The sequence below is a fragment of the Pelophylax lessonae genome, assembly GCF_965119305.1.
Source record: "Pelophylax lessonae genome assembly, chromosome: 8".
Lineage (NCBI taxonomy): Eukaryota > Metazoa > Chordata > Amphibia > Anura > Ranidae > Pelophylax > Pelophylax lessonae.
In genome coordinates this window covers 238,876,515-238,890,573 of record NC_138775.1, presented here as the reverse complement: position 1 = coordinate 238,890,573, position 14,059 = coordinate 238,876,515, and the positions used below count along the sequence as shown (strand labels likewise).

General features: G+C 44.8%; 1 protein-coding gene across 2 annotated transcripts in view; it reads left to right on the top strand.

Moving 5' to 3' along the window:
- The window catches only part of SLC1A7 (solute carrier family 1 member 7), a 120,342-nt gene that overhangs the window by 89,856 nt on the left and 16,427 nt on the right, over positions 1 to 14,059 (top strand). For both annotated transcript variants that reach the window (XM_082266029.1, XM_082266028.1), the window contains exons 4-7: positions 2,798 to 2,840; positions 4,341 to 4,563; positions 8,589 to 8,688; positions 13,720 to 13,953. In XM_082266029.1, the coding sequence (XP_082122155.1) occupies positions 2,798 to 2,840; positions 4,341 to 4,563; positions 8,589 to 8,688; positions 13,720 to 13,953 (600 nt within the window). The remainder of the gene's footprint in view (positions 1 to 2,797; positions 2,841 to 4,340; positions 4,564 to 8,588; positions 8,689 to 13,719; positions 13,954 to 14,059) is intronic.

Here is a 14,059-nt window from a genome sequence, read left to right as displayed (position 1 = left end):
CAGATTGAGATGCAACCTGGTGGCATCTGATAGGCCAAAACATAATGTCCCAGAGATGGTCCATTGGATTTCGGTCAGGTGATCGTGGGGGCCATTCAATGGTATCAATGCCTTTATCCTCCAGGAACTGGCTGCATACTCTTGCCACATAAGGCCGGGGCATTGTCATGCACCAGGAGGAACCCAGGACCCACTGCACCAATGCAGGGTCTGACAATGGGTCCAAGGATTTCATCCCAATTCCTAATGGCAGTCAGGGTGCCATTGTCTAGCCTGTAGAGGTCTGTGCGTCCCTCCATGGATATGCCTACCCAGACCATCACTGACCCACCACCAAACTGGTCATGCTGAATGATGTTACAGGCAGCATAACGTTCCTCACGGCTTCTCCAGACCTTTTCATATCTGTTACATGTGCTCAGGGTGAACCTGCTCTAATCTGTGATAAGCACAGGGTGCCAGTAGCGGACCTGCCAATTCCGGTGTTCAATGGCAAATGCCAATCGAGCTCCACAGTGCCGGGCATTGGGCACAGGGCTCACTAGAGGACAATGAGTCCTTGGGCCACTCTCATGAAGTCTGTTTCTTATTGTTTGGTCAGAGACATTCACACCAGTGGCCCACTGGAGGTCATTTTGTAGGGCTCTGGCAGTGCTCATCCTGATCCTCCTTGCACAAAGGAGCAAATACCAGTCCTGCTAATGGGTTAAGAACCTTCTATGGCCCTGTCCAGCTCTTCATGAGTAACTGCTTGTCTCCAGGAATCTCCTCCATGCTCTTGAAACTGTGCTGGGAGACACAATGGCATGTATTGATGTGCCATCCTGGAGGAGTTGGACTGTCTGTGAAACCTCTATAGGGTCACTGACCCTAGTCAAATGCAAAACTAGTGAAAAACAGTCAGAAAAGATGAGTAGGGGAAGAAAAAGCAGTGGCCTCCACCTGTAAAACCATTCCTGTTTTGGAGGTTGTCTCAATGTTGCCCATCTAGTGCACCTGTTAATTAAATTAACACCAAAGCAGCTGGAACTGGTTAATAACCCCCTCTGCTACTTAACTGACCAGATCAATATCACAGGAGTTTAATTGACTTGATGCTATGCTCTGATTAAAAAGTGTTCCTTTAATTGTTTTGAGCAGTGAATTTCCCCGGTTTGTTACAGCTTTAGGGAATGCATGAACAAGGACAAAATGGACTGTTCATTAGTTGACAATGCAATTTTCATGCCGTCTTTTAATTTATATAACAACATAGTGGAGAAGTGAAGGTTTATTATTTTGATCATTAATCACAGACAGAACCAACATGATTTTAACCACTTTACCACCGGAGGATTTTGCTGTCTTACGTCTGGGCCACTTTTTGTGATTCGGCACTGTGCGACTTTAACTGACAATTGCGCGGTCGTGCGACGCCGTACCCAAATTTACGTCCTTTTTTTCCTACAAACAGAGCTTTCTTTTGGTGGTATTTGATCACCTGTGCGATTTTTACTTTTTGCGCTATAAACAAAAAAAGAGCGTAAATTTTGAAAAAAAAAAACAATATTTTTCACATTTTTTTATATGAAATTCCCCCCAAAAAAATGTAAAAATCAAAATTTTTTTAAATTTTTGGCCAATTTGTTTTCTGCTACCTATGTTTGGTAAAAAAAAAAATCACAATAAGCGTATTTTGATTGGTTTGCGCAAAAGTTATTGCGTTTACTAACTAAGGGAAAGATTTCTGTCATTTTTGGTGTTTTTTTTTTAACGAGTAATGGCGGCGATCTGCAATTTTTTTTGTGGGACTGCGACTGTGACTGAATACAGCGGGAGCGCGCCTCCGGCGGCGCGCGCGCGCCGCCTAGAAGGGGGAGGGTCTGCCGACGTAGGTCTACGTCGTCAGACCTACAAGAGCCACTTTGCCGCAGTAGTATCAACGTGAGCAGCGGTAAAGTGGTTAAAGTGGCTCCAGAATTTGCAGCTACCTCATCTGCCATTTTTTTTTTAACATGGACTTCTCATTAACTGACATCACCCTTGAGCTTTTAGTCCAAAGATCTACAGCTTCCATGTTCTTCTGATCTGTAAATGAGCACAGGGCAGCATAATATTAGTACTTTATTTACTGTTGTACTTAATAACAGCTCCAAAGTACACATCATGGGACACAAGCATAATTTCTTCAAGACAGCAAGAAGCTAACCAACAATATACAATAATCATTTATTAACCACTTCTGGACTGCACCATAGCAGTTTTACTGCTACAGGGTGGGCCTCCTGTACAGCATCAAGTATATATACATGTTTCTGCACTTCTGCCTACAGGGGGCATGCACGTGCCACCACTGGGCCGCTTCTTTTGGGATTAATCTCAGCATAAGCCGATCTGCAGGTGCCAGGGGCTGGATGTCTGCTGGCACCCCTCGATCATCAGGCAGAGACTCAGAACCGGACTCTGCCTATGTAAACAAGGCAGATCTCCATTCTGACAGGGGGGTGGGGGGATGGATTTTGTGTCCTTGCAAATTAAGGAATAAAATCTATCACTTCCCCTAGTAAAAGCAGCACATTTTTAGCGCTAAAAATAAAAAACACAGCGGTGATCAAATACCACCAACAGAAAGCTCTATTTATAAAAAAAAAAAATGAAAAATTTTATTTGGGTACAGCGTTGCATGACCACGCAGTTGTTAGTAGTAACGCAGTGTCGTATCGCAAAAAATGGCCTGGTCATGAAGGGGGAGTAAATCTTACGGAGGCCAAGTAGATGTCGTCTCTGATTGCATTTTTTTCCATTTTCTTTTATTTAGGAACATGTTTCCTTCAAATCTTGTGGAGGCAACTTTCAAGCAGGTCAGTGTGACTATTTATTTCTCATTTCTTGGTATATTTTGCTACAAACTGCTAGTGATGGGTCAAAAGTGTTCATTTTACATTTTGGATAAAGTTAACTTTTTGTTGGGCTGCCTATCAGATCTGTGTATAAATAGAGAGTTTTTTTTTTTTTTTGGGATGGTGCATGTGATCAGCACAGGGCCAATCAGTACTGTCCAGACAGAGGGTCAGGGGTCCTGCAGCCTCATAGGAAAGTCAGAGGAGAATGAAAACTTCTCCTACAAGCTTTAACCAGTGCTCGGCCAGACACTGATAGAAGTCACAAGACTGCCATATACAGGTGGTCCCCGGGTTATAAACATCCGACTTACAAACGACTTCTACTTACAAACGGAGGGGGACAACAGGAAGTGAGGAGAAATCTTCCCCTAGGAAGGGAATTTCACTTCTGTAAGAGTTCTCATGGAAAAAAGGAGTCTCCACTAAAGCTTTATCACTAATCATTGTTTCCACAACAACCCAAAATTTTTCAAAATTCAGTTGTCATAGGGATAGAAAGTGAGGTGAAATCTTCTGAACAGGGGTAGAGACATCAAAACAAATGTTACAGGGGTGTTAAGCCTTTCCTAAAAAGGATTCTTTTGGCTGGAGCTACACTTAAAAAATGTACCTGTTCTGACTTACGAACAAATTCAACTTAAGGACAAACCTACAGTCCTTATCTAGTTTGTAACCTGGGGACCACCTGCCCTGTACTCAGTGGTGGCTGGTGCTCCATGGGCTGGGGGGTGGCAGACGGACCACACCAGCTTCAGCCTGCACACCTACCCCCCCCCGGTCGCCTGCTCACTCACCCTGGTCAGGCAGCGACAGCTTCCCCCTCAGTCTCCTCCTTGGGCTTCCCCTGCGTCTCCTCCCTCCTCCTCCTCCCTGGCAAATAGCATGGCTTCTCCTTTCAGCCAATCGGGAAACGGGTCTCAGGACCCACTTACTGATTGGCCACGAGGAGAATCATTGTGGCAATAGCTAATATTCATTCGCTATTGTCACATAACCGGGTGGGCTCAGGGCGCAGTGCTCTGCGCCCAAAGCCCACCCATTTTTGAAGCCTATTAGAGCCTCTGGCTCAAATCACGTGCTTAAAAAAAAAAAAAAACCCCATTGGAATCCATACATCCGGCGCCCCACATGTAGATTAGGGGGTCAGAAGCATGGATGGGGGGGGGGGGGGCGGCGCCCCTGTGCCCCCAATGGACGGGCCGCCACTGCCTGTACTGCTGAGATATACTGATAAGAAAAGATATTTAGTAGTTTATATTTACTAAAATAATTGCACTTCAATGTTCTGTGTACTGTGAGAGACCAGATATGGTGAATGCAGGCTCCTGGGTTTGGTAACATTTTAAAAAGTCATATTGTGGCCACAAACGGGTTAATATCTATCATATGGAATCTTAAATACATAAAGAAAACGTATTATAACACACAATATGTTTCCATTACTCTTTTTTTTTTTAGTACCGAACCAAGAATGTGCCTATAGTAAAAAGTGGGAAGACAACCTCTTCGGATAGTATAACGCACAGAATCCTCATCTATGGAATCCAGGACGAGAATGGATCACATATACAGAACTTTGCTCTGGATATCACCCCCTCTCCTGATGTGATCTACAAGTCCGAGCCGGGAACTAGCGAGGGAATGAATGTACTGGGCATTGTCATATTTTCAGCCACCATGGGTAGGACATACCGGTATTCAAAAAATATTCTCCTGACAGGAGACATTAAATATAGTAATATGTATTGTATACATTACATACAGTATATAGAATTATAGATTATTTGTAGATAAAAAGCCCAAAAAAGAAAGTTAAATCTGCATTTAAAAGACATAAAACATAACCACCATGCTATTTAGAATAAACAAAAATACAAAATATTGAAGCAGTGTTTAAGATGTGGTGGCTGCAAATGCTTTGTATCGGCGCTAATACCGGTATCGGTGCAACCCTAAAATATACCATTCGTCTATAAAAGGGGATTCCAGGCAAATAGCTAAATACACAATTTATCTGCCAAAGGATTCTTTAAAGTGATTGTAAAATCTCGTGTTTTTTTTTTTTTTTTTAAATAACAAACATGTTATACTTACCTGGTCTGTGCAGTTGGTTTTGCACAGAGCAGCCTGGATCCTCCTCTTCTCAGGTCCCTCTTCAGTGCTCCTGGTCCCTCCCTCTTGTCGAGTGCCCCCACAGCTACCAGCTTGCCATGGGGGCACCCGAGCCGAGCTGAAGCTCCTTGTGTCAATGGAGCTGCTGTTTGGCCTTGCCCCCTCTTTCTCCTGATTGGCTAGCTGACTTTGACAGCAGAGGGAGCCAATGGCACAGCTGCTGTGTCTCAGCCAATCAGGAGGGAGAGTCCCGGACGGCTGAGGGACTAGTGGACAACGCTGGACAGAGATGGGGCTCAGGTAAGTATTAGGGGGGCTGAGGGCGGCCTCTGCACACAGAAGGCTTTTTATCTTAATGCATAGAATGTATTAAGATAATAAACCTTCTGCGTGTACAACTCCTTCTTTAACTTGACTCATCCAATTTTGTGATTATCATACTGTATGTGTCACACTGCACAGCAAGGTGACATATGTATTTCGTGGTTTACCAAACTAGTTTCCAGTCACCTCATTGGAGAATAGAACATCCTCACCTGTGTCAACTGAACAGGTTGTTGAAAGTATTAAAGCTAACCCAGGAAACATTATAAAGATTGTTCTGGCTTTGCTGTATGGCAGTGATCTGTGAATTTTTCTAAATAGAATTACAAATCCTGTGGCAGGGAAAATGGTAAATATATACTGTATGCATTGACGTCCGCAGAACTTTTTCTGGGGGGCATCATTATAAGGTCAGCCATGCTCCGCACCTTTTCAACAATGTCATAAAGGGGAGGGGCTTATTTATTATCAGATAAAGCACAGGCTTTCAAAGGTTTGAGAAACCTGATGCAAAAGCAAAGCTGACCCTCTCTGTTTTGGGTTTGTGCAGGCGGCGCATGCATGCACATGACGTCAGTACGTGCTGTGACGTCACGTGCCGTGCCTCTGTGCACGGGGCCACAAATCTCCTCAATTTCCTTTCCCCAGGCTCCCCCTCTCCTGGAATGATAGCACCGGGGCCTGGGGCTGAGGACAGCTGATGTCAGTCACTGTGCAAGCCGTGACTCGCGATTATTTATTTATAAAGGGGAACAATAATCTGCCCTTTACCAGTTTTCTGAGCGCTGATCGCCGCTCACGTAACCCACCACCTCTCTCCTCCTCTCGGCCCCTCCTGCTCTCCTCCTCCTACCCTCCCCTCCCGACTGATGTCAGCGGGGAATCCTCTGCCCCATCTGCTGCAGGCAGCTGTCAGACAGGGAGAGGAGAGAGCTGGCGGGTCACGTGAGCGGTGATGAAAACTGGTAAAGAACGGCTTATTTTTTAAAACACATACACAGACACAGGGGCACAGGATTATTAAACAGACCAGACAGAATAGTAAAAAAGTGGCTTAACAACCACTTTAAAGGGGAAGTTGAGATTCCGGGGGGGCACTTACCCCCCCCCCCCCTTGCCCCCCCATGCGGACGCCCATGACTGTATGTATTTCAACTGGGTAAGTACCTTTTCCCCTTTACTTTAGGTTTACTTTAAAGTTGCTTTAGAAATAGGTAATGATTTCTCACTTAAATGCCACATGATCATTATAAGAAAGATTACAGAATACATAATGCTGCACATGCTTATGCCTTACTTGTCTGCCAAAGTCAGAACCTTAAATAGAAATGGTTTTATGACTTTACCATTGCAGTGTATTTATTGTATTAAAATTACATCAGATATAACCTTTTGTTGTTGATTTCAAAATAATCTCATTCCGTGACACTTCATATCCTTTTTTAGGTATAACATTATGTAAAGTAGAAATATTTAAAAAAAAATAAACCCTTAGGATATACTAAGTTTATAAGTCCCATGTGTTCCGAACTTTCCAACACAGTCTTCTGCTTAGAATCCGTAATTGAGGAAAATTACTTTTGGAATAGAGGTTCCAGGTGCCTGGATTAACATAATTACTGGGAATAGGCTGGAATGTTTAGTATATTTACAGTGGAAGAACCACAGCAGCCATAATAGTCTATTGGGGCCCAATGCAGGTTCCTCATCTGTTTTATAGTCACGCAGCTCATGTGCTCTTTAATCCCAATTCTTAGCAGTTTTAACTAAAAATACAATGGAAACATGAGGATACCTTCAATAAAAACATATCATCAGCAGAGATATATGTAAATGTTAACATTTTATATCGAAGTCAAGCTTAGTTCTTCTTCCCTCTGTTTCCATGTTAGTCCATTATTGTGACAACTAGCCACGTTGTGAAATAGCAAGGTGTAAGAGGGGACGAGCAAGGCTCAACTTTTAAATTAAAATTTGAGATTTGCATAGAATTTCAGCTGACTAAATCTCTGTAGCTGCTCATCGTTTTGAAATGCATATTTCATTGCATCCCTCTGTCCTATGAGAGCATTTGAGTAGCCATTGAAGCACTATTTTTGGAAAAGGAACAGGTTAGCATGGCCTAGCCCTCAAGTCAGGGAAGCCAACCCCCTAGTAGCAAACTAAAACAGACTTGCTTTAAATGTTAACAGTTCACTTTATCTGATATATACTCTATATATTGTCTATATTTTCCAGCAGGATTTGTGAACCTGTGCTTAGAATGGGTTAGGACAAAATATTTAAAAAATATACTTTTTCCCTTTTAATCATGCATTTTCTGTATTGCATGCATTTTATGTGGGTAAATTCAGCATAAGAACTGAAAGCAGAAAAGGTGCAAGGACTGCTAATAGGAGTCACAAAACGTACAGGTCAGAGTTGGCTCAGTTTGAACCTGTTAAGGCCCGTACACACGATACGAAAATCGGAAGTAAAATTTTGTCCGACGAACGAGCTAACGATTTTCGGATTGTTAGTATGGTGCTTTCGACAGCTGATTACGAATTTTCGGATGGTAAAATCTGGATGTGTAGGCTATAAAATTTTTATCGTACGTCAACACAACGTCCGATCTTCGTTAAATTAGTACAGTTTTCGTCCGAAAAAAATGTAAGAGCAAGACTAGGCATGCTCAGAAACGAAAGAACACATACAAAACAATTTAACACATGACATCTCTACTGGAGTTGAATTCTGTTGTATGGGAATTTTCGTATGAAAGTAACCTCTTCATTTTCCATATGAGACTAGCATGCAACAAAAATCGGACACAAGATTGTTCGATAATCTGATCGTGTGTACGAGGCTTGAAGACAGGTTCAACTTCTAGATTTTTTTCCTGCAACCCCCACACAGCACCGTGTGGGATCCCCATTGTCTGTTTAAATGCTGAGTAGACACACCTTATTCATATTCTGTAGGCCTCTCAATGGGTTGCTGAGAAAATCAGTATTTGCTCAGGATGGGGATCCCAGCAAGTTCCCAAGGACATTGGAGAAAAAGATTGGCACCTTACTGGTGGCTGCACTTGTATATTCTATTCTCATATTTTGAATAAAAAATTGCACCTTTTGGTTGCAGGGGACAATAGGAAATGTGGGCAACCAAAAGAGTAAGCACAGAGGTGGTATTATGGGAGCATGATGGTTACATAATAAATAAATAAATCAATTATGGATATTTGGTGAAATTATTAGAACAGCTTGTCAAATTATCTTTGTCCTTTAGGTATAATGCTGGGCCGCATGGGGACAAGCGGAGTTCCTCTTGTCAGCTTCTGTCAGTGCTTAAATGAGTGTGTTATGAAGATTGTAGCTGTTTCTGTTTGGTGAGTCTGATGGTCTTTTTATCTGTATAAGGATGGGTACATAATAGGATTAATTCCCAAATAGGATACTATCTGTACAAATCATCTCCTTGTGTGTGTGTTTATTTCTCCCACAATCAAAACATGTTGCTGTTTCTGTTTGAATAGCATTCTTTTGAATTGTCTATAGCACATGTGCCAAACACAAAGCCCGCGGGCCGAATGCGGCCCTCCAGGCCAATTTTTATGTTGCCCTCGCACCCAGGACTTTTTTTCAGCTGAAATGTGGTGGAAACTCTCACAGATCCCTGCCTGCCCAGCACTCATGGCAGGGACAAGATAGATTTAGATGGCAGGTGCAGTGTGGGATGGGCAATCACAAGGTAAGCTGCACTGTGATCCCCATATGTGTTCAGCTGCACAGATTCCAACCAATTATCTTCCTACAAGTGAGAGAGAGGGGCAGAGCCACCTACACTGCCAGGAGATATTAGAGCCTGGCCAGGTAGGTGAGATGCAAGGAAACTTTTTTTTGGAGGGGGGGGGGGGGGTGTGTGCATAGGTGGGGGATGGGGGAGAATGGTGCAGATGGGGATGGAAGTGAGAGGTGGACAGTCAAGAGAATTGAACCCTGCACATTGAGCATAGCACACCCCTGCACTCTATATGTAGTGCACTCCTCAACCCTGCACTCTGTACACAGCGCACCCCTAAACTCTGCACTCTGTACACAGCGTACCCCTGAACTCTGCACTCTGTACATAGGGAACCCCTGAAAGCCACACCTAATGCACTCCTGGTATTTATTGCCCCTTTAAGATACTCCCACTTAGTGCAATATGGCCACAGCCACTGCTCGATGCAGTTCGTCAGGGGAAGGCGTGGTTGAGCTCCTGTACCTTTTCTCTCAAACAAAAATCCCTGGGTAGATTTATAAGTCTTACAGATACAATCGGTCCTTTGAGGGCATCCATAATGCTGATGTGGCCCTCAATGAAATTTAAATTGACACTCCTATGTCTATAGTGTATCAGGCTCACTCAATTGTCAGGTCCTTGGAGGTAGAGTCACTTTTCCAAACAGGGCGCTGTTTGCTCTGATGTGATCATGCTGTAGATGGTGGGTGACTGTGTACTATATAGTGTGTATGCAACCAGTGATCAATCTGTAGGACCTAGCTTGCACAGTATGAGAGAAAGTATAAGGCCATTAGCGCTTTAACCAGAGGGGCAATGATTCTATCAAAGGAGATACAGGGAATCAACAGGACACCAATCTTTGTAGCAATTCAACATTTTTACTGAAGATTCAAGGAGGAGACCAACATATTTTGGGAATCTGCCTCCTTTTATTTCACGGCTTAACGGTGACTTTGATGTGAGAACACATCCACAGGGAAGCTAGAAAATAGCATAGTAGATAGAAGATGATTAGTGTTGTAGGCTAAAAGGCACTTGCATCTAGAGCAGGGGTATTGAATTAAAATTCATAGAGGTCCAATCAGTAAAATTTTCATTCAGGAGAGGTCCGAACCACATTTTTGTGTGATGATTTAAATCCTTCACATCACTTCACAACCCACTCCTCCTATATCACAATCCTGTTCTTACTTCAGTCCCCCACACATCACAGTTTCCCCTTCACACTAGCCCCAGTTCACACACATGTGGCTCTGCGTGGTGCAGGTGGCATTTGAACGGGCTGCTGTGTCTGCATTTTCTGCTAGGAAAAAGTCCTGGCACCTTTTTAACCACTTTAATACAGGGCACTTCCCTCCCTTCCCGCCCAGGCCAATTTTCCCCTTTTAGCGCTGTTGCATTTTGAATGACAATTGCGCGGTCATGCAACACTGTACCTTCACCAAATTTATGTCATTTTCCCCCCACAAATAGAGCTTTCTTTTGGTGGTATTTGATCACCTCTGCGATTTTTACTTTTTGCTAAACAAATAAAAAAAGACCGAAAAGTTTAAAAAAAAAAAAAAAAAATTTTGTTTATGTTATACAATTTTGTAAATAAATAATTTTTTTCCTGCACTGATGAGCACTGATGAGACTGCACTGACAGGCACTGATGAGGAGGCACTGATGGGGTGGCACTGATGGGGTGGCACTGATAGGTGGCACTGATAGGCGGCACTGATATGCGGCACTGATAGGCACTGATATGTGGCACTGATAGGTAGCACAGATATGCAGCATTGGTGGGCACTGATAGGCGGCACTGCTGGGCACTGATAGGCGGCATTGATGGACACTGATAGGTGGCACTGATGGGCATTGATAGGTGGCACTGACGGGCACTAATGGGCACTGATAGGCGGCACTGGTGGGCACTGATGGGCACTGATGGGCGGCACTGATCGGCACTGACAGGCGGCACTGATGGGCACTAATGGGCACTGATAGGCGGCACTGGTGGGCAATAATGGGCACTGGTGGGCGACACTAAAGGATGGCAGTGATGGGCACTTGTGGGCAGCACTGATAGGGAGGACACTGGTGGGCATCACTGATGGGGAGGGCAATGGGGGGCTCCCTGAGCCCTGATTGCCATCCCTGGTGGCCATAGTGGGCATCCCTGGGGTCATAGTGGGCATCCCTGGGGTCATAGTGGGCATCCCTGGTGGATCTAGTGGCATCCCCCCCCCGAGGGTCTGCACTGGTAATCAATGATCTGATTACCAGTGCCGACCCCCCCCCCTGTCAGGGGAGCCGCCGATCGGCGCTCCTTTACTCGTGCCTGTCAGGCACGAACTAAGGAAAGCCGATCAACGGCTGTTCCTATTTACTATGTGACCAGCCGTGATTGGACACGGCTGATCACATGGTAAAGAGCCTCCGTCAGAGGCTCTTTACCGAGATCGGAGATGCAGGGTGTCAGACTGACACCTCGCATCACCGATCGCCGCTCTGCGCGCCCCCGGGGGGCGCCCAGAGCGGAGTTATCCTGCCGCCGTCATATGACGTCCGGTCAGGATAACTCAACCACATTCCCGCCGTCAATCTGTAATAGGGCGGGCGGGAAGTGGTTAAAAAATGCAGCCGCATTGAAACTGCATATGTAGTGGCTTTGCAAGAAACCGCAGTATGTATTTCAGTGCGTTTAAGAGTTAATGGTACCCCCGCACATTTTCTGTTTAGCCTCACATTTTGTGTGTGGCTGTATGCAAGTGTGGGAACGCGTGCTATATACACACACTCTTGCACCTGCATATGTAAATGTAGCATTAGTGTCCTCAGTTCCTTCACATGCCCCCCACAGCACTGCCCCCCTTTACATATCCCCCAAACACAGCACTGCCCCCTTCATGTCCCTCCACAGCACTGCCCCTTCACATCTCCCCCCACAGCGCTGCCCCCCTTCACATCCTTGCCCCCATAACACTGCCCCCCTTCATATCCTTTCCCCCACAACACTGCCACCCTTCACATCCCCCCACAGCACTGCCATCCTTTACATCACCCCCCATACACATAGCACTGCCTCCCTTTACATCCACCACCGCAACGCACTAACTTCCATTACATCTCCCCCTCTTCACATCTCCTTCCCGCAGCACTGCCTCCAATCACATCTCCCCCTTCCCAAAGCACCGCCCCTTCCCGCCCCCAACATCACTGCTCCCCTTCAAATCCCCCCTACAACCCTGTTCTTCTTTACATCGACCCCCCCCCCACACACACACACACAGCACTGCCCCCCTTCACATCCACCCTCCCACAGCACTGCCCCCATCACAACCCTCCCACAGCACTGCCCCCCATTAGAACCCCCCGCCTACAGCACTGCCCCTTTCACAGCCATGTCCTTTGTCCCCCTTCACTCTCCTACCATACATAGAGAGGGAGGCAGAACTATTCTGGACTGAGGACGCAAGACACAGCAGCACTGGATGGAGAGCAGGCGCTGCTGTAGCTAACTTTGCATATTAACAAGCTGGGGATTGGTTGCTAGAACCACCCCCTGCATCCTAGCAACTAATCACCTACTGGTTAACTTGAAAAGTTAACTCAGGCAGCTTCCAATCCAGTGCTGCACTGCTGCTCACACCTCTTGCTCTCCGCTCTGCTGACAGAGGCAGAGGCTCGGGGGAAAAAAAACGATTCCTAAATGGTGCAATCGTGGCGGTCTTGACAAGACAGTGGCTCAATCTGGACCACCATTTAGTGATCTCTGATCTAGAGTTAACAGGGGGTATGGAAGAGGCAGCGCTTTTGGGACAGATTACTTTCCTCTTTTTAGTAGCAACTGTTTAGTTGGCTTGCTAAAATAGAAGCTATATCCTAGTGGGTTAAAATTTATCAACTTAGAGACTTTCAAAAGTTTTATATGCAAGATATTTCTTAAGTCAAGCAAGTTAAGTAAAGCTGTGCAACAATACTAGTGTTGTACATCAATCTTTGCTAGCAAGCCTGTTCACAGGTCACTGTACACACCAATAACTGTGTGCTAGTCGTAAAGTACTATACCTGTCATGTAGTACACTACATAACTGAAAGTTTGTAGACTAGACAGCTGATCATCACACCTATATAAGCTTGTTGGACATCTGATTCCAAAACCATGGGCATTATTATGATGTTTCTCACTTTTGTGTCTGTTTCAGCCTTTTCTAAGAAGGTTTTCCACAATATTTTGGAGTCTGTCGGGGGGCATTAGTGCCCATTCAAACAAGAGCATTTGTGTTAATCGCCAAGGTGTTCAGCTGGGTTGAGGTCAGGGCTCTGTGCAGGCCACTCAAGTTCCTTCACACTAAACTCATCCAACCATGTCTTTATGGAGCTGGCTTTGTGCACAGGGGCATAGTCATGCTGGAACAGAAATGGGCTTTCCCAAACTGTTGCCATAAAATTTGAATTGCACAAATGTCTAAAATGTCTTTGTATTCCGTAGCATTAGCTGTGCCTTTCACTGGGGCATCTTAATGCACTGATTTGAAAGTGTTTCCACATCTGTTTGGCCATTAAGTGTAGATCAAAGAATGAATCAGTAGTGTAAGTGCTAAAAATTAGTGGCCAACTAACACAGTGAGTCCTTTATATCCTGCAGGTACTTTCCATTTGGAATTGTCTTCCTTATTGCAGGCAAGATTCTGGAGATGGATGACCCTACAGCTATTGGAAAGAAGCTTGGATTTTACGCCATCACTGTGGTGTGTGGCCTTGTGGTACATGGTCTTTTCATCCTCCCTCTTATGTACTTGCTTATCACCAAGAAGAACCCAATTGTCTTTATTCGAGGGGTGCTGCAGGCTCTGCTTATAGCATTAGCCACATCCTCCAGGTAATTCTTGCTGGGATTATTATTGATTAATATTCATAAGTTACATATGAAATGTTTTATACTGGTAAAAATTGTTGTTGCACTGATTTAGTGTACTTGGTGACAA